The 25,472-nt window shown below is 43.0% G+C and overlaps 2 protein-coding genes across 2 annotated transcripts; one reads left to right on the forward strand and one right to left on the reverse strand.

Moving 5' to 3' along the window:
- The first annotated feature begins 11,136 nt into the window (after positions 1–11,136).
- LOC147797570 (uncharacterized) lies at positions 11,137–11,796 on the forward strand. Its single transcript, XM_087142452.1, has one exon. The coding sequence runs from the start codon at positions 11,185–11,187 to the stop codon at positions 11,794–11,796; it is 612 nt and encodes a 203-aa protein (XP_086998578.1). The 5' UTR covers positions 11,137–11,184.
- Positions 11,797–12,655: 859 nt separating this feature from the next.
- LOC147797571 (neuronal acetylcholine receptor subunit beta-3-like) lies at positions 12,656–24,559 on the reverse strand. The gene is made up of 10 exons (XM_087142827.1): positions 24,130–24,559; positions 23,489–23,670; positions 21,715–21,759; positions 20,885–20,994; positions 19,843–19,925; positions 18,938–19,293; positions 17,906–18,376; positions 16,530–17,658; positions 15,069–15,944; positions 12,656–14,533 (listed from the first exon to the last, which is right to left on the reverse strand). Exons 1-8 carry the CDS (start codon positions 24,185–24,187, stop codon positions 17,542–17,544), a joined length of 1,422 nt encoding a protein of 473 aa, XP_086998953.1. The 5' UTR covers positions 24,188–24,559; the 3' UTR covers positions 12,656–14,533; positions 15,069–15,944; positions 16,530–17,541.
- Positions 24,560–25,472: the final 913 nt, after the last annotated feature.

Consider the following 25,472-nt stretch of genomic DNA (forward strand, 5'->3'; position numbering starts at 1 on the left):
GTATATGTTTCACCCCCATTGTGTGGACGTGTGGAAATTAACGACTTCGACCGTGCGCAGCGGTTACTTGACCGGACCTTCGTGAACCATGCACAACTTACCCATCCTCTGTTGAGCCTTCTCATTTTGAAGACTTCTTTGGCACAAAATTAACGAACAATCATATTGAAACTCTTTGCATGTGCTGTAGAAGGCCTATACCAAAAAACCACCTTAGAATTGTAAAAAGAAATGTTGCATACATGTGAAATTTAGCCTCAAAGTGGTTGCAAATATGATAAATTATTTCCATTTTCAATCAATCTCTTGGTCTTTTTTCCACAAATATGTTTCTGAATTTTAGAAGTTTTCCCACAACAGTGAAACAGGAAGTACTGCATACGACATGCCCAAATCTGAACTGCACAGTACAGTCAGTTTTATCAAGCTATTTTTGGGGGGTTTGACTTTCATAAGTTATTTTAGACACTTCGGTGCAACGCGATCAATACGTGTTTTACATGCATAAAGCCGATCCAGCCAAGTACCGTGCATGGTACACTACGGCCTGTTACACGCATACCGACGTACAATGTACAGGTATGAAAATTATGCATCGGAACCGGTGTACATGTTCATGGGGTTCATGCACGTATAGTACGTATAAAACTGGGGATACATACCGTTAATTTGTGCATTCTTTGACAATGTTACAATGGCAAATAGACCTCGGTTTCAATAATAAACTTCATTTTGACTCACTGTACCTTTGGGTTTGTCTTTTGTTCCCAATTCAATCAATTCTTACGCTCGTAAGGCCTTAAGATTATGCGGGATAAACGAATCGGTCTGAGTTAGGTCGATATGCAAACGCATCCGGTCCGGAAGAGAAAACAAAATCTAACGCAAAACCGTCAGCAAATCTAAAACCCTCACACCTCTCTCCACCACAGCCCACTTTTAAAAACTTTAGGAAAACTTCTAGTTCTTTGTTTCGAGCTTTCAAAAATCGTAACAAAACGTAAACAAACTACCGCTTACGAAAGAAGCTTTTCACAAATATCACTAGTTTTAACCAATCTGGGACTAATTCTCATTTTCCTTTTCACAAAACACCTTAGAAAAAGGCCTTATCGTACCATGAAAATATTGTTGGGTAGGTATCATGAAATGAAGCAGCTGCTCGCCTGACACGAATTCTCATGACCCTCATTATGTACGCAATTGATGCTAAATAGGGCACACAGGCATGCGCAGTTGGTAATTTCCCTCTGAAACATACGTGGAGAAGGGGCGCGGAAACAGCGCCCGGATACCAATGGCAAGAACTGTCCAAAGGCCGAATGATAACCCATGCACGGCCCAGGGGCACCTGAGGTCGCCTCGACACGCCGATTTGACTCCTACGTAAATTCAGGCCATAGACAAGTGATACAGACTCGGCAGCTTGCTACGCCACATACGCCCTTGGAAACTGGATACCCGACTGGATTCATTACCAACAATATACTCAAACGGAAGCTTCAACATACAGGGTAAGAACCACTTTTGTTGTGTTCTTTAAGAACTTGAATGAAGACCATAAACCCAAGATATCAATTTAGAACTTTTGCAGTCACCATGGGAGAGTTTACAGAATATAGGCCCAGAACTGCCTAAGGAGTGAGGAGTAGACGCTGGGCTGTTATACATAGAAGAGTCATGTTCAGGTTTAAAGATACTGAGTAAGTCATTCAATAACAAGCATTTAGCAGAATGACCTATTCTTCCATTTTGTTCGAGGGTGGAGGGCGGGGTGCTTTTAACGACTTTCTGATGGTATGAATTTTCGGTCAGCTTATTTGGCGGGAATTTTGCGAACAAGCTTAATCTCCGTCTCTGCATCTTTGATTTGCAGCGCTTGAACATGAAATTTCAATCAACGACCAATTTTCCTTGTAACCAGAAACAACGTATAATGATTTAAAGAGATTTTTCTGACGAAAATACATATTTCTATGTGCAACAACAATGTGGGGTCATTCAATCGTAAATGCGATTCCTTCATGGTGCTTTTTTTTACTGACTAATTCCACTTTGTGGTTTTTATGATTTGTTTAATTTTACATATCGACGTCCGATTGTTCATTTGCCTAAACACACGTATGTGTACATAGAGGTGAAATGTCAGAAGTTTCTCCTTGAATAACAAAATGCATAACGTATACCCTTAGTACCATGAAGACACGGTGGTTTACAAAGTCTTAAAATTAGCCCTGCGTGATAGTTGCTCTTTTTTCGTATTAACTGGTTTTTCTTCTTTTTTTGGGACAGTGGTCTTGAAACCCCTTTACTATTAATTTGGGGACAAAAATATTGTTCTAAATGTTTTCAAATTCCTACATGGATTTTTTCTGCACCCGCAAACTATCAAATCCGCAAAGAAACCACAGTAAAAGGCAATAAGCTTGTGCCAACTGCTATTCTATCTTTCAGTACCAAGCCACATGAAATAGCCTCATGCTTATGTCCTACTCTGCTGCTAAGACGTATCTAGAATTACCCAGGCACGTGCCCTCTGGAAAGCCACAAAGTTCAAAGAGGCCCAACAAGTTTTACAGGGTCGTTTATTGGCCACAGGGCCTGGGCAATCCTGTGTGCGCTTGTGCGCTGTATTAAAGATTCCTTGATGTAAGCCATCTGGAGGATGTTTGTATGCATAGGACGTGGCCAGAGCCCGGCTCGGGTATAATTATTTGTCCTTACTAAGGGGAAGCCCATATGTTTACGGTGACTTAACCAGATTGTTCAGCATGAACAAGGTAGGATATAATGGGAGGTGATTACAGTTGGCTGAGAAAAAAAATGATTCAAATAATTAGCAAAAAGACCGTCGAAAAAAGACGGTGGCAGTCTCGCAAGGATCCATTTTGCAGGTGTTTTTGTTGACTAGCTTCGATAAATTTCATTACCACCAGTCGAAAGTAAGTGATAAGGAAGTGCACATGCTCCACCTCTAAATTTGGGAAGTCCTTGATTGGCTCTAGACGCTACAGTGGAGTGCACTAATGAAAACATTTAGGATCCATCCCCTAAAGAACTATCCTCTCCAAACACATAAAATACAGTCACATTAATACTGATGATTTTAGAGCCTGTTGTTTAAAACCAAATGCAGTGCACCTTAAGTGCTTGCGACAAAATTAATAATTCCATCCAAAACAAGGGACAAAGTTGCTTTTAAAAATTTTCAAACGCTTTTTTCGCTGTCGGGAGAAATGACACGAGGGAAGAGAAAGCGTTCAGCGTGCTGTGCAGTGCACGAATAACGTTCGATGACCCGCATATGGCGACATTTTGTATTGGACATTGTCAGAAACGGGCTCTAACAAAATTTAATCTATGCTCTATCCCGGGACAGCTCAAATAGAAGAGTCAGGAGGTCACATAGATTTACACAGCACTCGTAGCCCATTGTTTGCAGTTCATTGTTGGCATGGTGTGTTTTTTTTGGTAGTGACTGAAACTGTGACATAGATTCTCGGCAGTGGGTTTGGCATGACAGCACATACACCGGTTCGTAGGAAACATTATTGCTATCTTCTGTGGTTATAGATCGCTAGCTTTGACAGTTTCATAGTTCCTTTTGACATTTCCTTCATTTATTTGTCAATTCCATTATTTTATTTGTCAATTTTATTTTCATTTTTGGCAAATGCACTGTTGCAGTTTCTGCGCGACTGCCGATAAGCCTAGTTGTGTGGTCATTGACGCCCCCAAAATAACAGTTGGACTTGAGACACAAATTCGCCTGTCACCGTGGGATGTTGACTCCGTTTAATCTGTGATATAAATAATCAATGTAATTGTGTCAAAACAAGGTTTCTAACATAACATTCTGAAATATCCGTGTGTTATACTAAGTCATGCATACAATATGCAACGTAAATTGTCCCAGCATTACAAAGCTCATCGTTAGAAAACTGCCTACACTTTGGCAGAAATTACAGCAAAATAATCACACTTATGAACTTTAGTACTAGAAGGATTAACTGCAAAGCCACAGACAGCGCAAGTGTTGGGATAGTCATTGCCTTCAGGGGTGCAAGACGCGATTTGCCCATAACAAAACTGCAGTGGATCTTGCCAGTCGAACTGACAAAGCGGGCAAAGGACACACATCCATACGCATTCTTGGATGCATGCGAGAAGTGATGCAGCTCACATTCTTGGGCATCACCAAAGTCCATAGGAACCAAGCATCTGTCCATCAGAAACCTTGATAGTCGTTCGAGGCCGCCTTGCCACTTTATCCAATAATCTCGGGTTGCAGCTTCCAGGGGCTCGTCCCAACACTGCATTCACTCTAGAAGAATACCTTTGCTCGAAGGATATAAGGGCCCAAAACCCGAGTGGATCGTAGACCGAGCACATGATACTTAGCAGACTTCGCCGAGTATGACTTCTGAGCTTTGGACGCAAACTGATTCCCAGGGTCTCATCTTCAGCATCCCAGTGGATTCCAAGAGCTCGGTCTCGTGGTAATGATTCTCGGTCCAGGTCTACGCCTCAAAGAGTCTTTGCTCGCTCCTGCTGAGGGATGGCTTTCAGGACTTTTCTGAAGTTGCTTAAACACTTTGTCAAGCGGAACCCTCCACATGCCAGCAATTTTGTCAGTTGCTCAACTGTTTTGATTGCTACTTCCTCCAACTTGACACTCTTCAAGCAATCATTAACATAGAAGTTCATCTTCACAGTCTCAACAATGTCATGGTCAAATTTATCACCATAGTCGTCAGCCGTCCTTTGAAGGGCAAAGTTGGCACAGCTCAGGCTCCAAACCCCGCCGAATGCATGCACAGTCATTCGGTAGATCTCTGGTAGCTGAGATACATCACCACCTGGCCACCAAAGGAACCTGAGTACGTCCCTGTGATTCTCAACAGCTCGGACCTGGTGAAACATCTGCTCGATGTCTGATATCAAGGCAACCTGACCTCAAAATCGCACAAGAACTCCTATGAGTCTATTCATCAAGTCCGCCCCCTCTAGAGCAGTGTCATTTAAGGACCGACCTTGGCACTTGGCAGCGCAGTCAAAGACCACACAAAGCTTTTCTGGCTTTGACGGATTAAGAACTTAGTGGTGTGGAAGGTACCACACTCCACGTGGAGGTGCATTCAACACGTCGCCAATGACCCTTTGTGCATAGCCTTTCTCCAAAAGATTGTTTATCTCCATGGTGTAACGGTGATGCAAGCTCGGATCCTTGGTCAAACGCTCCTTTAGGGATGCAAGTCGCTTCTATGCCAAACTTCTGTCATCCGGCAACACAGGGTCGTCTGTCTTTAAGGGAATGGCCAGCTGTTAGTGCCCATCTAGCACATGCAGACACTGCTCCCAAATTGCCAAAGCCTTCTTATCATGGATGGACATAGCAGGTGAATCACAGGCCGAAACTTCTCCAGTATTAAGCTTCCAGAGACGTTCCACCTGTGCTTCTAGATTTCCTCGAACAAAGTGCGTGGTAGCCCGCTGGGGTGCTCCGTCAGTCAAGGGGCCATTTATCGTCCACCCCAGCACTGTCTTCACAACGTAAGGCTCCCCCACGAGTCCAGGTCTCACGTCATGAGGTGCAAGCATGTGAGGTGCATCCTGACCGATAAGCATCGAGACTCCTTTGCTCGTCACGCATGGAAGCGGAATGTCCTTAAGATGCTCAAATGTCTGCAGATCCTCATTGACTCCAGCAACTTCTAGAGAGACCATAAGTTTCTCCACTGATGAAGTGTCCCTGAGGGTATTTATGGACATGGGATGTAAGTCACCATCAAGGTTCAACATTTTAGTCAAATCCAACGAATAGAAAGATCTGTTACTTCCAGGATCCAACAAGGTGCAAGTCTTCAACCAGTCTTCCCTACCGCTGCCCCTTACCATCACTGCATCCACTGGTAAGGCTATCTTGGCCGGTACTTGTGATCCCCGCACAGATAGCTGGTTGCTCCAACACCCTGACTCCCTTGAGTAGTAGAGGGAATGGACTCCATCTGGGCTGATGTACTTCCACTGGAAGGACTAGACTGGAAAGCATCATGAAGCATCTTTGAGTGCCTTCCTTGACAACCATGAACACCACATGGAGCCTGTTCACATCTCCTAGAGAAATGCCGTTTCTCCAGTAGACAATTGAAGCAAAGTTTCTTATCCCTTGCGACGGCCAGTCGTTCAGGAGCTGTCAGGTTCATGAACTCGGAGCACATGGCCAAAATATGGCCCTTGGAACACAATGGGCAGGCTGTCAGCCTTGGCTTCCTCCCATTGAACTTTTCTCCCTTCTTTGACTGGGTGCTTCTCAAGCTTGGTTGATTGGACAACGCCTCCACACTGAAGTTGGAACCTCTTGTTCTTTCAAATTTGTCCTTATGGTCCTTGAAGCCGTACACTAGATCATTTGCCTCCTTTGCGGCTTTACTGAGGAACTCAACCAGCTTGCTTATATTCGGATATTGACCTGTATCCTCAAGCCTACTAATGGCCTTTGAGCGCCACTTGGATTGAAGGGCCTTTGGCATCCTCTTTGCTATGTCTCTAAGGCTTCTCTTAGTATCGATCTCCTCCAGCTTTCCCATCGCTCCAAGAGAAGACTGCAGCTTCTTAAGTCACCAGCCAAACCTTGAATTGCCCTTTTGTCACCAGGGGCAATACGAGGGCCTTCTGTGAGCTTCTGGACCCAAGCTTCAGAAATCTTGTAGGCATTTCCAAACCTATCCTTGAGGAACTCTCTAGTCTTCATGTATCCTGGCCTTGGTTCCATAACCACAGCTACGGAAAACTGCCAAAGCATCACCTGTACAGTAATGGAATAGGTGGTTGAGCTTCACGCAATCATCGACACTGGTGTTCCCCACTGTAGCGTCGAAGCTGCGGATAAACACCCAATCCTGGAGTGGATCTCCGTCAAACTTCTGTAGCTCGCACTTTGGCAACTGCATAGCATCGGTCATCTTATGCTGCAAGTTCAGTACCACACCACTGTCAGAAGAGGACTGTGTGAGCTGAGCTGATGGTACTGGCTGCACGGTCTGCTGCGGTGACTGCACGGCCTGTTGTACTGACTTTAGAGGCTGTCGTGCTGAGTGCTCTGGCGCTTGTGCTGGCTGCACTGGCTGTTCCGAATCAGAATGCGAGGACTCGTCTGGAGCATCATTAAGCCACTGTCCCACCTTCTCCTTGGTTGTTGGCTCAGCAAACAGCTCAGAAATCTCAGATTTCTGAGCCAAGGTCAAAAGGTCAACTACCTCATGACTTATGTTGGAGACAAAAGAAGAGAAGTTTACACAACCTTCCAGTGGGCGACATCAGCAGACAACTACGAAATATCTCAAGAAGCTCCAAAGAAATAAACAAAGATGAAGATCGTAAAGTCAATACTGTAAGGTCAGCACATCACGATCCATAAAGTCACACCCTGAGCAAAGACACAACGTCAAAGAAGCATTCTTAATCCAAAGAAATTAACAAGACCTGATGTCAAATGTGGCAAAGAAAAAAAGTGCCACAAATGCGGGTATGAGGCAGACCATCGAAAATGTCCCGCTAAGAATCAAACCTGCGACTTCAACAAGAATCCAAATTATTTTGCATCAGTTTGCAGAAGACGGCTCGCAGCACATTAGATGGAAAGTGCCAATGTCCAATTAAGGCCCATCAGAAAGTGATACTTTTTCATCAGATGAAGAATACACCCATCTCATTAGCGCGTTAGATGTCGATTCTGCGTCAAACGAATGTTACGAAATGTATGGATCAATAACAAAAATGATGCTGAGGTGCAGATTGACACAGGAGCAGCGCAATCTATCATGCCTCTCCACATCTATAAGACGCTGGGAGACGTGAAAGAGTTGTGCCCAAGTGTAAAAAGGTTTGAGACATATTCCAGTAATAAGCTGTAAGTGGAAGGGGGCACCACACTGCCCACATGCCACAAAATTGTGTGCGTTGATATGTCTTACTACGTCGTACAGGCAGAACAAAAGCCACTGATCCTCAGTGGAGGCGCCAGCAAGAAACTTAGGCTCATAGGCAGAGTCTATGGGCTTGAGCAGTACCTGGAGATCAAGAAAACCACTGGCATTCTTCCTGGGAAGTATTTCCTGAAAATAGACCCATCAGTAAAGCCCGAAATTGCTTGTACTGGCCTGTGTTCACTTTCAACGGTCACGGCCTTGCCGAACACATACATAGTGATGGAACTTTGGACAGGGACAATCGCAAGCATTTCCTTCTCGATCTGGGCATATCTCATTTCTGTTGGTGTTATGGCTCTGGGTGTGTAGATGATTGGCTTGCTTTCTTGGAGTTCTGTCTCACTCACCCCACAGTGAACCCGGTAGAACTCAGCCAATATCTTACTGAATACTTCCACTGGATACGACTTCGAGAATTTTTCTTTGACTCTGCTCCGTGCGACCAGGAATCCCTCTGTGCCAAAAGCACCTGGGTACCCCCTAAGAAACGTATACCGGCCCTCGAGACCTATGCACAGTCTGGTCATTCACAAGGGAATAACCCTGATCATTTTCGTCACGGTCCTCAACATGATCTCTCCAGAGATGAACGTTAAGCACTAAACTGATTGCGCTCCCACACTGACACCATCATCAAGCCGGCAGATAATATATTGATGAAGCCCATCGCCAACTTAACAATCACACTAACTAGACCCCACTTGATTCTGACCCCACAGGGACATTCTCACAATAGATTCAGCAGGTATTGGATGATATGCGTTTTCGTGTCTTTCATGCAGCCCCTTTACCCTTTTTCCCTTTTTCCCCTTTTGACCTCCTGCATTCGACCATATTTGGTTGATACCCGTTTGCTTGTGTCTTGTCCACTTTTGTCGTTTTGCCTTTGAGAAAGATTCTGCTGGGATCGAAATGTCAGGCCCTCCATATTTGTGTCTTTTGAAAACAGTTATTTTGGACCACTGCGCTGTTAAACAAGGACCCATCTTAAAGTGTTTCAATGTTCTACAATCTTGATAGAATGCATCAACAACAGTACGTCAAATTCCGAATTTTTCTGCTTTTTGTGTCATCCATGGGCGCATTACCCCATGCAGAGACAAACATGAGTTCAAAACTCATATTTAATCGCAAAGAACGAACTCTCTTCATTATAAGCACACTGCCTGAGATCATGAGCTTTGATATGAGTGGTAAATCAGCTGTCCATCTTGACAAGAGATTTTGTTAACTCTACCCATAGGTCACCAGAATTGGCCAAATAACAGAGGTACCACAAAATTGTCTTAAAATCAAAGATGGAATGGATGAGTGGAATAGAAATAAAACTGGAAATTGAGATACCGTAGATGTGGTCTGTGACGGCTGTAGCAAGCGTCGACAGAAACGCACCGAGTCGTAATGAGTCAGCAGTTTTTTAGTAAGACTTTTTCTCTGGGAGAACATGGGAAGAGATGGTTTTACACCACTTTTCCAATAAGAGTTTGAACCGGTACGCGAAAAAATATATTCAGTTTGAACTAATCGCTCAAAAAATTGCCGAGAAAGTCTGTGAGCATATAAATTGTAGGTACTCTCAATGGACTGTAAGGTACAAATGTTTACGTTTTTACATAGCTCTACTGAGTGCAGCGTTATTATCCCAATTTTTCGATTTTTGGACTGGATCGGTCATACTAACGCTCCACATTACACATAGCAAAGTGACAACAGTTCTCAAAAATTTCAAAGACTCCCCCAAAATACCTTTTCACCACCTAGTGGCTTTCTTAAATGCCAAAGACAAACTTTATCCTCATACTACGTAGTCGGGGCACAAGGCGTGTAGAGGAGTCCCAATACGAGCTTTTAGCGTCGATCTGCTCACTTCCGCGTTTGAAAACGAAGCTGTGTCACTTTCAATTCTTAATACGATCAGACGATTGAAAGTAAGGAGTCAAGACACAAAATACATAAAGGTATGTTAAATTCAGAAATTTCAGGCTGCAAATTTGTGTGGAAGAGTCTTTCACAATAACTTTACACGTAAAATCAAAAGAAAAAATAATGGCAATTTACCGCGATCTAACGTGCCTGCGATGGTCGTGTATCTGCTTGTGCAGTGGGCGTGGTTTATAACTGAAAAGGCGTCACACTTACGAATCATGCATATGCTGTGTCGACTCTGCGAGCATGCGCGAGGAAGTTCAACACATAGAACCTCGGTTTCGATGCGGATATGCGCAGACGACGCTAATGTAAAATCCCTCTGTTGACCAGGAAACACTCATTGGTACCTGTCCCAAACGTCATTGTCAACATGTATTATGCCCCGACAATATGGGCCGCTCCTGCGGTTTCGTTAAAGCACCATGTTCCTCCATAGAGGTTTTGCGCAAGCAACATTTAGGCACGCGTATTTGAATGGGAGGAGGCCTCGAAAAGTGTTTAGTGTCGTGAGTTTGTCAAGCGAAAACGGTCGAATTTGGACAGATTTTGAAGTCGGAAATATCACTTTTTTAAGGCGCTGTTATTGTGTTTGCCGTTATCGAATCCAGTTAATCTCTTTTTGTTCTTAAACAAACGAATGCTTTCTGGGGTTGGGGCTTGCACGCTTTAGGCATAGGCTGCCTAAAAATGACAACGAGCAAGTGTTTGTGCTGGATCCCCGCATGAAGGTAACTCAACAAAGACCTTATCTATACCAATGCGTGGGCAATGGGAAATGATTGGTGAGGTGGAGGGTACGTCCAACACTCCCAACAGACCTCATAGTGGGCAGGTTGAGAGTAAAAATTAAGGGGCTTACTTTTGTTATTACCATTTACATCGAAAGGAGTATTATAAGAGTTCTTAAATATTAACCCTGTAGTAAATCACACAACACCGTCAATGGTGTTCTTTAGTCTGCATCCAATATATAATTGATTTTTAAAAAGGATCTCCACATTCGTTCAGATGCATTCTGTGTACTCTCACGAAAGTGGAAGTTACTCCCTGGACAGTCCATGTTAATTAGAGTTCGGAAGTGAGAAGTTCTAACCTCGTAAAGATTTATAATGATAATTATAGTCTTTGTGTTTAACCTTTTTGGAATTGTTGACATTTTGTAATAAACGTGTTGCAATACAAATCCTTTCCAGGCTATTTTCTTGGCTGATCTTTGATTCCAACGACATTGGGGCAATACAGCAAGGCTTGTTCGACTGCTGAAATGGCGCTTTCATATTGCTGGAAACCGCTGCGCTCCATTCCGGATCTCATTCCTACTTGCATCAAGATCATGAAGGACGAGTGGCCACAATGTAAGGCAGAAATTCTACCACAACTCGTCAAACAGGAACTCGGCATTGCGCCATGTTCGTTCGGCCTGGTCGAGCACCAAAATAACAAATGCAATAAAGATATTCTTGTTGGTCATATCCGTTTCATCCCTGTTACAAATAGAAAGAGGGCGGTGTATGACGAAGCTTTCGTCATCGAAAAGCAAAGAAGGAATATGGGCGTCGGTTTGATGGCAACATCGATGGCAGAGACAATGGCGTCTAAATATGGATACAAAGAGTTTTATAAAGGCATATATCTTCATTATAAAGATTTCTATCTTAAACGATCTTACTCGGTATTTAAGGAACCACTGCACACCGTAGGAGCAAACGTCCTTCTAACCAATACGTCAGTGGGTGATGGTCCAGCATATGTGAGTTGGCATGGTAACACACTGTATCCGGGATGGGAATGGGTGTACGAAGGGGGCGCCATAGGAACCAAGGAAGATTTAGCTGATGAAAATTCGGGTGTATTGGTTACCAAATTACTTTCCTAATGAACTCGAGAGATATATTTTTGAGTGTAATGTTCTCTGTGGTTGAGTGCTTTTACGCTTTTTTTTTCGTTATACATGTATGTTCACGTTGGCTCCCAAGCTCCCAACTTCATAACTCATTGGTGGTATCACTTTTAGACTGACGTTGTTAAGATTGACATAAATTTGACGTTGTAAACGAAACCTCTATCAACCATACGTCTTATAATGATAAGTTGTACTTTAGGCTAAGATCCATTTACTAAATAATGAAAGCATTATCCGAGAAATTCAAGTTATTAAGGCTGCCTTCAGAAAAGAAAACCTGTTGCTCTGGAATGCGTTTGGGAGGTCCTAGCCCACGCAAGCATTTCATTCATTAATTAGTTGTATGAACGAGTAGGTCTCCTTTTTCCAAGATATTGTTTAATATCACAGTTTGGTTTAGATTTTGGGCATTTTTTTCACACTGATCTGGATCTCGCCCAGCGATTCCAAATATCAATTTATTTTTCAATATTAGCAAATCGTTTTCTATGCATTGTTTCTGATCAGGTAACATCGCTTTGAAAGTGATTTGCAATGATGCAAGGTACTCCCATTTTCCGCCCAACTAGTGCTCATGAAAATGGCTTCTCGTGCTCCTTTGGCTTGACATTGCCACGTATGCCCTTTGATGCATAAATTTGAATTAATTGGTAAATTGATCGATTGGTTTCAGCTCATTAAATTATTTTGACATACTTATGTTTTTCGTTTGTAAGCCCACGGCTGTTTTGTGATTTAGTGTGCACTTTTACTCCTGCATATTAACGTAATTTCTTTGTTATATAATTGATTTTGTTTTCACGTTTTTAGCTTTTGTGCTATTAGTAATCGCTTTGTAATAGCTTAAGAAGTGATTTTATTTGGCACTCAAGTGTACAACATTCTCGGCAAGACATTCAACCAATAACCAGGTTATTACAACTACTGAAGATTAAGTAATTTGCTGTATCCGCTCTTCAACGCTTTACGAATTATATAAATTAACTTAGGATAATCTACTAATGTCACACGAATGAAAAGTTCTACATAAAGTAGATACATTGTCACGGGTTCAGTAGTTTACTGAGGTGTATATTTTGTTTTTGGAAATACCAGCGGCTTGTAGAAATGAGAGAGTCAGTGTAGCACAGCATCTTAAAAATGAACAGAAAATGCTACATTAATTGTATTAATTGCCTTGCTATCTATTCATTTAATCAGTGATTAATGAAGCTGTTTTGTCTTGTAGCTAAAGACCTCTATCAGCCATCTGGGCAGCCATCTCTCTTTAATGCCATTCAAGGCAATGAGGCTTGGAATATCAAGCAATTCGACGTTTCGAACAGTGTACTCTGTCCGTCTCCTGGAGACGGACAGAGTACACTGTTCGAAACGTCGAGTTATTCCCCGGTTCTTCTCAGAGCCACACATACTCAAAGAAGAGATGAATACATGGTGTTACCGCAATCTTTACTATAAATCTGATCGTGTTTAGTTTTTAATATTTTTTTTCAGAATTTGTTTCAAACCTTTACAACTTGGTTCACACCATACGGTAGTTTAATGCTGTCTAATCAATCTTACGTTATCAGGTTATTTGTCCATCCGCGGAAAGACGTGTCGGAACGGTGTCCAACGTCGCCTGCCTCGAAATCCACAGTAAAGTGATCGAGTGCGCCAACTTTCAACTAAATAGTGCACATAGGCATTGGAGTGAACATACTGAATATTGGTTCTTAGCAGATTTGTAAACATACCTGGCAAGGATTATTTCAATCTCGTACACATTGTCGATCTCCAGGACATTTTTTATATGAATGGTGAATGGAGTCATTTTTGAGATGTGTTTAAGTCATTGGCTGATTTCATGTATTTTACTGCTTTTGCGGTTTCATCTTTATTCCTTTTGAGGCCCTCCCCCCGCAACGCCCATGCTTGTAGATCCCCAAATTCGGACTACGCCCTAGCATATCGATTTATCTCTGGGCCTGTTTGATTCCCGCAGACTCAGATCACGACCGGCCGGTGATTTGACGTTGGTTCCCTGCCACTAGAACCAGCGTAATGGATGGAGCCAACCAGCAGTGTTATCACCGATCGAGATCCACAGATCCGTGTGAAACAAACAGAGCCTTTGTCACAACCTATGGAACAACTTCACTGAGTAGCAGTCGGCAACTGCCAGACATTTTCCATCTGCTATGAAGGCTATCCCGTACGGGTTGCGCAAACCCTGCACGGCGCAATCCAGAAATTCTCCGTTTGATCTGTAGCGGTGAATGTGCCCTGTACCCTCCCCACTGTCTACCGCAATATAGATGTCGTTGTGATCGCAGCAAACGCCGTTACTGTGTCTGACCGACCAGCCTTCGATAGACGGTCGAATGATGGTGGTACATGTAGTTGTTTCCTTGGCAGAGTAGCCTCGGACGACGTGCACGGTCTGAACCCCACCGCTGACGACGAGTGTTCCGCCGGCGTCCGTGGCCAGGTAGCTGGGTCGCACACTCACCGGCAGAGTACGTATCACTGAGCTGTCGTCAACTCTGTGCTCGGTCAGTAAGTTCCTCTTAGCGTCACTCACGAGGAACGTACCTTCTCCCGTTGCTATGACTGCTCGGAGGTCCACGTCTGTCTTGCCAGCCTCACTCTGTGGCACAGTATATCTTCACCTCAGGTGTGGTATCAACGACCACTAGATGATCGGCTACAGATGCAACACACCTGGGGTCTGAAATAGAGCCGTCAAATTATGAAAGCTTTTACGTTAGAGTGACCTTTATAAATGTACTGACCACACCTATATACTCTAAGCCAACAGGTGTTCCGTAGATTTCAGCAATGAAAGCCCGAGATATGATTTGCTTTATACCCATATATAGACACGGAGTTCGCAGGACATGCATTTCAACCCTTGACATTCAAAAATGCACAGAGCTGCTCAAAATTCCCCTTTCTGGCTAAATTAGCATCCATAAAAAGCACCTGTTGCACCAATTATGTAGTATAATGCGCTGCTGATTAATTTGACGTGGACGTGAATTTGGTTTTGTAAGGATGTTGAGCGTCTCTTGTTAAAATCTAAGCCTACTATTATACAGCTATGCTTGAATAAGTTTACAATTACAAACTTTTAAATACCGTTTGTGGTTCTGATAGTTCCAATGTGTCAACAAAATAGCACCCTTGTGTTGGTTCCAATAAAAGTAAAATAGCATTAACGTAAATCGGTTGAATTTTTAACATCTGTCACAAACGAGCCTTACTTCCTGGCGTCTGGAGGGTGCTAATGTTGCGACCGTCAAGTTTGCAGATCACGATACGCTTGTTGTGCCAGTCAGCAACAGCAATCACATCGGGCCGCGGGGAAGTGATGACATGCGCCCCATCGAACTCCCCTGGACCCTTCCCCTGCTTGCCAAACTCACAGCACAGCTCCCACTTCGCCTCCAAGCGTAGTGTGCCCAAGAAGAATTTTGGAAGCACCTTTCCCCTGCGGAACCTGAGGTAAGCAAGCCTCTGGTCAACCTTGAACTGATCTATTGCTCCTTCTTCTTTGTTATTAACCACGGTAAGGTGTGCATGGTTAGTACCAGTCTCTTTGGCAGTGTTCGGGCCATCTTTTTCTGCAAGGTGGGATGATTGTTTTTGTTTCAGCACCTCAGTTTTAAATTTAATACGTCTATCAAATTCTTCGAGTCGGATCTGTTGCACTGCTCTGATCTGGCAAAACGCTCGACTTGCTGCGGCATGGACGTCCTCTATGACCATGGCAGCGGTATCCTCCACTTCCTCACGGATCGCAGTGACTGCGGCTTCGAACTCCCTTCTCGCTCGAGATGTAGCCGCCAGTGACTCCGCGAGATCCTGTATGTCTGTTTCCGGAGCTGGGATGGAATCCCTCGTCAAAGACTGGTACTCGTGCGAGGTTGCTGCGACGTCGATTACGCGGTGGTGCTGCTCGCCGTGATTTTTAGCTGCGCATTCTCGGCAAAGTAACTCTTGGCAAGTCTCGCAATAAAAATGAGTGATCTCATTGTGTTTTGGGCACTGTACTTGGTACCCAGAAGACGACGAAGCTTCACCTTTACGAATGTCTCCTAAGGATGCCATCTGTGTTTAATGATGACGAGGGTGTGCTCCTTAATTGAATAAAACAAGGGAGTCGAAAGTCTAATTAAGTATCTAAGTAAACGTTTTAGGCAGTAGTGTATCCCTGTGGCCTCTAGACCCTGTTGATAATAACATGTAGGATTTGCATTCACAATATGTCACTCGCCTTTCCATAGTAAGTTTATTCTACCTTTGCCTTTGTGTTCCTTGTTTTTTTTTTAATATTGTTCCAACTTTTTTTCGAAGGATTTTCCCACCTGCCTTCCTGCTGATAGCCTACTTGTGAAACGACTTTGCAGGATGTTCAATATTCATTCACAGCACAATACAATGGACTGTATTTGTTGTCTATGATGAAACTTATGATTGCGAGACATTCTGGACTTGACCAAATTCTTGTAAACTTGTGCTTAAGGAAGCACTCTAAAAAGAAATAAATGCTCCAAAACAAACAAGGTGTGAAGGTGAACCAGGCTGTTTCTGCCCTCCATTTAGGGTTACTTACAAGTTCATTGTCGTACAAGTACATGAAGTTGAAAAGATCATAACCATTTGAGTGTTTCAGCACTGTCAAATGCTCCAAAGCGAAGTCAACACATGTCAGGCATACTCACTTTACAGCTTGAAATGTGAATTCTGCATGAAAGCGTGCCTTTGTTAGAAGACAAGACCACAATAAGCAGTGTGTGAGAAGCCCCCCGGTACACAGCAGAACACGCAGAGGCAAGTCTTACAAAATGGCGTCAGTCTCCTTCAACACGTACCGCAAAATCGCATTCATAGTCAGGAAAAAAGATATTGACTGAAATTAATCCAGAGAATCCACTTGAGTGTGCATTTTGAACCCTAAGGTCACTCTATCAGTAACATATTTTATGGTGCTTAATAAATATCATTTGCATGATAAGCGAAGGGCAGCAAGCCTAGCTCGGACTCCAGGTGGCGCTTTTGCGCGTGGATCAAGGCGCATGACACAAATTGGTCATTGTTCATTCAGAGTTTTGACATACTTGGCAAATTAAAAGGCATACCCTGAGAATACCATCACAGTGGCAACACGATAAATGAGGTAAATTGGACACTCAGGTTCATGACATGAATACTATAGCCTAATTTATGAATGAATCAGCGTTTAAGTCCATTGCGAGTCCTTCGGTAGATCCAGTCAATACAACGAGAGGAACAAAGTCTTGACTGTCATCCACTATCGCTATTATTTTATGGAACTTTCTTTCATCCATAATTAGTGATCTACGATCATCACAAGTAATATGGGGCATTTTATATACACTATATGTCGATCAAAATATCTTTGATTAAGTAGTTAAGTTTCATTTATAGAATTTAGGCAATATTCCAAACATCAAAAATGTAGCTATTCGAGGTAACATATTTCTTGGCACATTACATGGACAGTCAGGGTAATATTTAATATTTGATATTTAAGCTATTCTCTGTACATGTAATGTGGTCATGTAAGTCAAGGGCTATTTCAATAAAAGCAGCAAGATGCATTTCATGGTTGTATAGAACGGCGACTTAGAGACAATATGATGTTTTGCTGTCAGCGCCCACGACTCTCGGTTCGGTCCTGGTTGCCGTTGCTTGAGATGCTCATGGTCCTCTCTACGCGTTCAGCATTTCTGAGACCAATGGGGCATTGCCGGAGATGAAAATCACCACCGCTACTAGAAAGAAGATTCGATCAAGGACAGCTGCAACTGTCTTCATGTCATTCGAACCCTGCCAAAAAGATGACAAGAACCTTTCAATGAGTGGTACATCCATGTGGCAATAACAGTTTTGAGCCATACCTGGATTAAGAAGGCAAGTGTCGATATATCTTCAAGTATCGGGAAAGAAGTTGAAAGGCCTCTATCATAGTTCGTTGCATAACCGTCTCATTACCGACTGTCAAGTGTGAACAGGTAATAGAGAGAGACGTTATAAATCTCAAGACAGTGCATTGGGGTAATATTAAATAACTTACCGTGTTTGTACTGTCGAGTTTGCCGTTGTTCTCGTTGTCATCCTGCTCTTTCTCTTTCTCCAATCTCCCGACCCGGACGAAAAATCCTTTCTTGATGCCTGACTCAAGGACCTGACCCTCTCTACCGAGATTGATTGTTTCCACCGTGTCAGATGTCGACGTTTGCCGCTTGTCCTCGGATTGCGGCTGGCAAGACACCTTGCGACTTCGACCGCCACCCTGCGCGCACACAAGCACGGGCAGGGTGTGCAGGAACAGCTTCCGGAGGAGGCGGCAACGCAGAGGACCAGGCTGATGCTGGACGTTCACCGTGGCCACGCTGAGGAGAATCGCCAAGCCGCCCACGAGGAAGTTGGTCTCCACGCTGACAAGTAGGATCGGAGTACCTTGGGCTCCAGTGGGTGGTAAGGACTCAACAACAACGAGCCAGAAAACAGCCTGGCCGAGCAACAGGGACACAGCCAGAGAGATCTGATCAAGAAAAAATATTGACATCATTATTCAATTGGTGACCGACCTACATCCTCCTGAACGGTTGTGTCGTGGCAATTAAATCAACTGCTTGTCTATAGGAGCACTAAATGGATGATGGACTAACTAAAGACATATCTGCTGTTGTAAAGAGTGCAATGACAAAAATGGGTGAACGAGGTGACAGATGGAATGTTCCATCGAATGGAACGAAAATGGAATATTCCCTTTGTCAGTGATTGAATTATTTTCATTTGCAAGAATATCAACCTCTCTGCTTGTATAACTCCTGAATAAATTCTGAATGAAAAACTCCCTAAATCACCCGAATAAGTCTGGAGTAAATCTTTCAGACGCGTTGGATGGAACTTTAATTTTTCATCATGTGACACTTCAGTCTGATTTTACAATTGCTTTCGCAAACATCGGACCGCCATTTTTCACTTTTGTCGCAAAATACATATGAACCATCAATAAAGATAGCAGAACGGAAAATAAATTAGAACTTGATTAGAACGCGCATAATTTCTCTGAGCATGCGCCGCTGCTACTTAGACCTACTCTTTCTCCACTCTCAGGGGTCAGCCAAAACACTCCAAGCGATATGAAGGTCAGGACGCATGACGGTAGGGCGATATTCAGCAGATAATATTGCGGCAGCCTCTTCAAGTCAAGTGCGAGTGTCAACAACGGGTACACCCTTGATCCAGCGTGGTAGTTTGACGCCTTCCCGCTCAGATTCAGTGGACGCCACTGGCTGGTAGCCGTGAGGGGGTCAAGCATATTATCGGGGCCAGGGTGGAGGGAAATCGCCCCGTAAAGCACGTTTTGGGTAGAAAAGAGCAAGAAACAGGTTTGCCGATCGAAAGGAAACTTCGCTAGCTGCATCCCGCAGTGTGTTTTGTGGATGAATGGACCTGCATGGATAGACAGATAGAGGAGTAAAAACAGAAAAAGAAGCCTTACCTCATGTCACACTTAAGGGTATCTCTGTATAATTGCCAGGGTAAACACTTCTCTACATGAGTGATTTCTTTATAAAAGCACTCTGGAAAAAACAGAACCTAAACCACTCAAAAAAAGTAAAATCCACTGAAAGACGATGACATTTCCAAGAAGATTATGCGAGACAATTTGAAATTCGTTTTCAGTGAGTTTCACTCGTTGGAGTGGTTTTAACCCTTTTTATAGCAACTGATCCAACGACTAAGAGTAGTTTCACTCTTATTGGGTGAATTTTTAAGGGACACACTCTCTTTATTGGTATGTTTTCCACTCTTTCCATTATGTCTGTAGCATTAAAACCAACAACCGTACGGGTTACCAGTACAGCTTACCTTGGACGATAAGGCCCATGGTGAAGATTGATAGAAGACCAATGTGCCAATCAGGTAATCAAACTGCTTTGTTGAAGGCAGATGTAGAGGCAAATTATTAAATAAAATCAAAACAACGAAATTGTTTACCTTCTAGGCTGACTGTGCCGTCCCATTTCAACAGAATTCCAAAAACACTTCCTTGTACAGGTTTTTCAATCTTGTCGCTCGCCCTGTAATCAATTATTTTCAGGCAAGATCAGAGGGGATGTGTCTCCCAGAAAGTAAGTTCACACGCCAAAGTAATGGAGCAACCTTAACATTTCCAGTCAGAACAATGGAAATGCAAGCAAAAGAGCAAACAAACTACTCCCACCAGGAGACACCCCTGATCGAATTTACACAGTTAATTCAAGAATACGGATGATTCAAAATGTATGCAACGCAATGGCCGATCACTTCGCGCGAAATATGTTGACCCTTTCCAAACGCGCATTTGGTCGACATATTTTGCGCATCGTGATTGGTCAACGTATTTCAACACACTCTTGTGTTGTTGATCAACCTTACAAAGTGAAGGCTATATTGATTAATGTTGTAACCCTAAAATGGCGCCATCCCTTGTCATTTTTTCCGATTTCGCCACAGCTCATTTGTTCAACAGTGACCCTCAGGAGTTTTTAAAGTAACTCTTTGGGGTAATTTTTACACCATTTTCGAACATACAGTTTTCGTGCAGACGAGCATTTTATCTGTCTGCCAAAATTGTATACTTTCTCCATTATATAGCCAAAAAGAAAATATACTATAATCAGTGTTCTGAACTGTGTAATTGCCGAGATTTCGGTAACTGGGGACCTTCGTCAGGGCAAGCATATAAGTTCTGCCTTTTGTACTTTTTTCCACTGCTGTGCTTTATCCGTGCACGCGCACTGGCACGCATATAGCCTTACATTTCACACCACACATCTGACTGAGTTCAATCTTCAGATTTGTAATGATAAGGATTGTTTGTACATGTATGCCAAGTTTAAAAAAAAAATAGACGAGGCACAACCGAGTTCTTAGAGAGGGAATCCGCTCCCCCCAACTGGTACATGGGCTACGATGACCCTGCTCTTTTAGGGTTAAACCCATCGGGTAACAATTTCTGTCGGTGAAAGGTTAACAGCCACAAGGAGCAGGCACTCACTGGTTTGTCAGAATAATTTTGGGTATCCATATGTCACCTACTCCAAGGGACAAGTACGTCTGGTCCTCATAATCCTCTGGGTCCCAGCGAGCTCGGTAGTCTTGCCATTCCTGAATGGAAACCCAGTAGCAGTGTCTGAGTAGTTTGGAATACATGAAGAGAGAACATTTTGCTTGCAGACAGCGGGGCTCATTATTCTAGGAAGCCCCCTGATGTTTACGTCACAGTTTTAAAGATTACAAGCAAATAGAGAGACCTGTCAGCATGCCTGTACTTAGTTACATCACAGCTTGCACAGTGGAGGTGTGTTTTGTAGCTGAATGCCAAGTCATGAACACCTCCATATAACGAAGGACGGTATAAAACTTGGCAATTAAAAGTTCGTACACATTTTTAGTTTCAAATCCAAACTGTATGCCCCTGCATTCTATTACAAGACACACTCACCCAGTTTCTTATCCCTATCGCCGTAACAGGTCCTATCCCTATGGTAAAACCACTAGTGACTTTATGACAGTAAGAATTCCTTCCCCGAGGCGCAGCACTTTGAACAGTAAGAAGATTAACCTTGATGGTTCATAACTTCTTTAACGAGTGAGTAACTTCGTTAGAAGACCGTCGCAAACAAATTCAGGCTAAAGAGTCATTTGGCGTTGAAAGAACGACTCAACTATGATGGTCGTAAGTGACAGCACCTAAACACCACGTGTAGCACACTCACACGAGTCATAGAAACCTTGGTGAGACAGTGCGTCAAGATTCCAGCTCGTGTTTTTTTGTTTTTTTAATACAATCCTGACTCTGATTTGTAATCGTGCAGCAATTCTTACTATTTTTAGCCAAGAAGCAGCAGTCAGAGTCTGCACTTTCTCCTCCTGAAACAGAAAACAAAAAGGCGTGATACGAATTAATTTTATAGGCGAAGACATTATTATTTTGTGAACCTGTAGTTGCCAGAAAGGGAAGCCTAAAAGTTTGATTCGGAGAAAAAAAAGAATATATCTATATACAAAAAGAAAACTTTGTGTGTTCTGCAAACTAACTCCAGGGGGAGTATTTCCCGGTTAACAGAAGTACTTTCACTGAATAACCGATAACTTCCTGGTTACATAGGCAGCGCCAACGTTGTCATTTTTTCTGACATAAAGTTGGTGAAAATCAAGCCTTCATACAACAATGGCGGCCACTCAAGTAGTAAGCGGGTGATCACGCGATTCTTGACGTCATTTGAACCTGTTCAAATGTTTTTACTCTAAAGGGCCATTTTTATGAAAACGAATAATCCTGCCAACGTTTAAAACCAGCTCAGCAGAATGGACACTGATAACGTCACCCAACACCTAAAGTTTTAATATTTTATGAATTACCAATGACTTTGTGCTTCGCCCCCCCTCACCAACATTGTTCTTGCCAAGGGTGTGACCCTTTTGCAAGTAGTCTTGAGTAATCTTCACGGGACCTACTAAGCGTGGGGAGGCACAGAAAGCGATGAATCAGTGGCGAAGAACGTTGAAAGGGTCTGTTCACTAAGCAAACATTTTATTCCCATACCCGACAGGCCTATACTTATACAACAAAAAGTCACTGAAAAGTCACTAAAAATGAGAAAGTTCCAAGGATTTTTTGCCACAAATAATTATTGCCACATTTCTGAATGCCCCTCTTCAAATGTTATGCTGGCTGCCACTGCCCGATAGCCGGTGCCTTATCAACCGCTCCAACCGGCCACGTGACGACCCCTTGATCGATAATAGGAATGACTAAACTGTTCTGGGAATATTGACTAAGTACCCTGCAATGAGACAGATCAAAAATTGATGGTTTATTCTTTGCTAAGCCTTCGGTTAATCGATTTCACTGCCTTGTCAGAGAATCAACACGTCCCTGGCCAGTGCACAGTCCTGTGACTGGCTCCTAAAAACATGTATTCCTGGGATGGGAAAGGTAGACTACGAGAACAATCCTTATAGAAAGATCTCAATACAACGCTTTTAGCGTCGATCTGCGCACTTCCGCGTTTGAAAACGAGGCTGTGTCAGTTTCAATTCTTAATACGATCAGACGATTGAAAGTAAGGAGTCAAGACACAAAATGCATAAATGTGTGTTAAATTCAGACTTCTCAGGTTGCAATTTTTTGTGGAAGAGTTTCAGGATGACTCAACACGTAAAATCAAAAGAAAAAAAAAACGACAATTTACCACGAACTAACGTACCTGCGATAGTCGTGTATCTTGTGCAGTGGGCGTGGTTAAAACTGAAGTGGTGTCACACTTACGAACGGGATACTGTATGTACTGTGTGGACTCCGCGGGCGCGCGCGACGAAGTTCAACACAGAAAGCCTCGGTTTCGATGCGCATATGCGCAGACGGCGCTAATGTAAAATCCCTCAATAAATACAACACCTTACCAAAAATAGATAAGCGAATTGAACACTTCTTGGTCAACTAATAGCCTCATCGTAAGGGGTAAATACTGAGCAAAAAAAAAGAATTTGATGTCTCTGTGCAAACTTGTGTGGGTCAACTATATCGAAATGTGTTCTGCAGATGTCTGGCAAGTACAAGAGACATGTTAAAAACATTACGTTAGGTTATGCATACCAGCGACATCAAAGCATACATGTTGAGCGACACATTGACAACAACGGAGTAGTTGGACGCAGTTACCGGCCGTTCCATCATGTTGTAATTACCGTTACCGGTGACTATCATTTGCCGAAGACGCTCTTCCGCCAGTTGACAGCAGGTACCATTGTCAGCACTAGCCGACTGGATTATAATATCTGGATATATCCAATTCAAACAGTTCCCATTGAAAAATAAATGAATCTGTGACATACTAATCTGCAACAAAGCTTGAATTGTCAAGAGGGTTTGTCAAAAAAGTTCAATTTGATGACCCATATAGCCAGCAATTGTTAAAGAAAACTTTAATCATCGGGCAGCATGCAAACCAAACGTGACCTGATTTTTATTTCATTTTACATTTTCACATGAAATGCAAGTGATAATAAAGTAATAATTCAGCATACCTAAACCCTGTCTTTGAAGACAACTGAAAAGGAAAAGAAATAGCACAAAATACACTGTGTTTCCAATGCGCGAGCATTTTTAGCATCACAAGTCACAACCATACCTTCACTCTCAGAAGAAAATCTAGTTTTAGTAATTTTCCAGTAACTGATTTAATTAAAAATGTATAGGCCAACGCAGTTTTAAAATGTTTTATCTTAGTTTTTTACCCGTGATCGCCAAGAGGGTGATGGAAAGAACACAATGCAGGAGTAGTCGCTTCGCCATGACATCTGGAGATTAACATCCGTGATGTGCTATTGCTGAGCTTAATCGTTGAAGGCTTTATATAATAGTGTTGTGAATGAATATCCTTGGCTCAGGCAGGAAGACAGTGCCTTCGTCAGCAGTGGCGGTTTGATTAAAGCTGCAGAAACACACCCTTTGCATGGAACGAAATAAAACGAATTCACGCACAGTCTTTACTAGAACACTTATTCATCAATTAGAAACTTAACAGTCGATCCGGGCAGCCAAAATTAGACAGTTTGTCACCAACACGAGTTTCCGTCCTCAGTGAGAAATAAGTCTTGCCGGGGACACCCACCTTAGACTTAGACACTCGCAGATTGCATTTCATTTTGACTAGTCCTTAATTGCGTACGAACGGCGCCTTTAAGACTTCCTCGTCACTAATCAACGGTCCCGGTAGCGATGTGTTACATAATTGACTAAAACCTTACCCAAACAAAACGCCGGTTTTAAGACTGCTGTGAAAGCTGTACGGAGCACTTTGAAGATCGATTTTTAGCACATTTCGTGTTTTCAATTAGCGTCCACGTCACTACTTCTATCGATAAACCGACTAGGCAATCAAAGTCATGGTGTAAAACCCAGGACTGGGAGCTCAGTTTGTGCATCCATTAAAAAACACTGCAACACTCAGGAAATAACCTTCCGAGAGGAATTAAGCCGAAATGCAATGATTTTTAAATACACTCAACGAAGCGGTCAACATTAAACGAATTGGTTTTCCATCAACTGTTCAAGTTGCATGGCTGCGTTGCCCAGCACTGCCCAATGTTTGACGAGGTCACCCCTCCAGAGTCTGTGGCTGCAGACTACTGCTAAAAAGAAACTATCACAGATATACCCAGTAAGAAATGAGACCGAGGGGTACCCCCCCAACATGTCCAATCCCTATACACATTCCAGACTATTGTTACTTAACACATCCCCCCAAGAAAGGAATTCCCCAGATTCCTGCGAGACAATGACCAACACAAAGCAGGGGGGGGTTCTCTCCGTCTCTTACCTCGCTGCATTTGACAACAGACGACGACGACGACGACAGGGAGCCGCGCAACAAATGTGCAAGAATAATACTCCTGTGGAGGTTTCTCTTCAGGACAGGGAGATAACGATGGAAAAAAAAAAGACGAAATCCTTGTCCCATAGTTGTGGGACAAACACATGTCTTTCAGTTAATTTGTAAGTACCAAAACCTTTTAGGAAACAGAAGACATCGTCTTAAATAGGATAACACAAAAAATGTCTGATTTATCCCCATATA

The sequence above is a fragment of the Acanthaster planci genome, linkage group LG10 (assembly GCF_054643075.1).
Source record: "Acanthaster planci isolate LZ-2023a linkage group LG10, COTS_SCS, whole genome shotgun sequence".
Taxonomy (NCBI): domain Eukaryota; kingdom Metazoa; phylum Echinodermata; class Asteroidea; order Valvatida; family Acanthasteridae; genus Acanthaster; species Acanthaster planci.

Excerpts from the sequence above, each read along its gene's own strand:
- LOC147797570 (XM_087142452.1), top strand. The coding sequence starts at position 11,185 with ATGGCGCTTTCATATTGCTGGAAACCGCTGCGCTCCATTCCGGATCTC.
- LOC147797571 (XM_087142827.1), bottom strand. The coding sequence starts at position 24,187 with ATGGCGAAGCGACTACTCCTGCATTGTGTTCTTTCCATCACCCTCTTG. Across the intron at positions 20,995-21,714 it reads CTGCTTCTTGGCTAAAAATA|GAATGGCAAGACTACCGAGC; the intron begins GTAAGAATTGCT and ends GTTTCCATTCAG. Across the intron at positions 19,294-19,842 it reads CGGCACAGTCAGCCTAGAAG|GTCCATTCATCCACAAAACA; the intron begins GTAAACAATTTC and ends CTATCCATGCAG.